This window comes from Sceloporus undulatus, unplaced genomic scaffold, assembly GCF_019175285.1.
Source record: "Sceloporus undulatus isolate JIND9_A2432 ecotype Alabama unplaced genomic scaffold, SceUnd_v1.1 scaffold_41593, whole genome shotgun sequence".
In the NCBI taxonomy this organism is placed as follows: Eukaryota; Metazoa; Chordata; class Lepidosauria; order Squamata; family Phrynosomatidae; genus Sceloporus; species Sceloporus undulatus.
This window is the reverse complement of record NW_024844503.1, coordinates 1-1,056: the sequence shown is the minus strand read 5'-3', so window position 1 is coordinate 1,056 and position 1,056 is coordinate 1. Positions and strand designations below refer to the sequence as shown.

Sequence of the window (1,056 nt, the reverse complement as noted above, 5' to 3'; positions counted from 1 at the left end):
CTCAGGGTTTTGGGGTCAATTTTTAAACCTAAATTTCTAGACTTATATATGAATATATACATTAATATAAAGGTATTTTCAAGCCATGGTTGCTTGAATAAAAAAATCCTTGGATACAGAGGGCTGAGAGTATATTAGTCTATGCAACTTTTTACTAAGTCTAATCTAGGCCACTTTTACGAAGGGTAAATCTTTGCACATCTGTTTCTTGTGGCCATGCCTTTGAGGTTATGACTGGGCTACGCAACGGGGGGAATCTTAAATTTGGACACGTTTTGGAAACCAGTCAATTTCCAAGTTGAGGGTACCAAGTGAGGAGAGGTGTCACCGACCTCCAGCATCCAGAAGGCCAACGTCTCCCGCATCCAGGGCTGGATCTCATCTTGAAGGCCATGGAAGTAGGAGGCCTGGGGCACGTAGCGGCCTTCCTGGCTCAGAAGGTTGCGCAGGACGCATGGGTCGCGCAGCAAGGCCGGGTCCCTCTGGGCGCGCACCACCAGCACAGGGGTCTGGGGGGTCTCCTCATCTTCCAGTTGGGATTCAGCATCGGCCAAGTGAGAGGAGGCTTGGAAGAGCATCACTGGAAGGAGAGGAGGAGAAGACTGGAGACCTCAACATCCAGAGGGCCCCTGGAGAAAGAACATCAGACCCAGGCCTTCAGGTGGACCCCCACCTTGGAAGCCAACTCCCTGGGACTGGTTTCCACCAGGCCTGTCCAAATTGAGGACTTCTCTCTCTGGTCCAGCCCAAAACTGATCTCAAAAGGCATAACAACAAGAAACAAATGTCCAAATGTTTACCATTAGTAAAGCTGCATAGGTTTGTAGTGTCCACATGACATCGAGTAAGTGCCTTGTCTTTAGGGTTGCCATAACTGTCAACCTCCAAACCGGGACAAATGTGAAAAAATGTAGGGCAAATGTAGGATGAAATTTACCCCCAAATGTAGGACTGCTGCTCCAGAGAACAGGACCTAATGGAGCAATGGATGCAAGCTGCAGGAAAAGAGTCCACCTCAACATTAGGAGGAACTTCCTGAGAGTAAGGGCTGTTAGA

At 48.6% G+C, this 1,056-nt stretch overlaps 1 protein-coding gene across 1 annotated transcript; it reads right to left on the bottom strand.

Annotated features, from left to right (window-relative positions):
- Nucleotides 1-308: 308 nt before the first annotated feature.
- LOC121918822 (G1/S-specific cyclin-D2-like) lies at nucleotides 309-965 on the bottom strand (the record flags this gene model as incomplete). The annotated part of the gene is made up of 2 exons (XM_042444803.1): nucleotides 938-965; nucleotides 309-580 (listed from the first exon to the last, which is right to left on the bottom strand). A coding segment is annotated over exon 2 (270 nt), but the record flags the coding sequence as incomplete, so codon positions are not given.
- Between the last annotated feature and the right edge of the window lie 91 nt (nucleotides 966-1,056).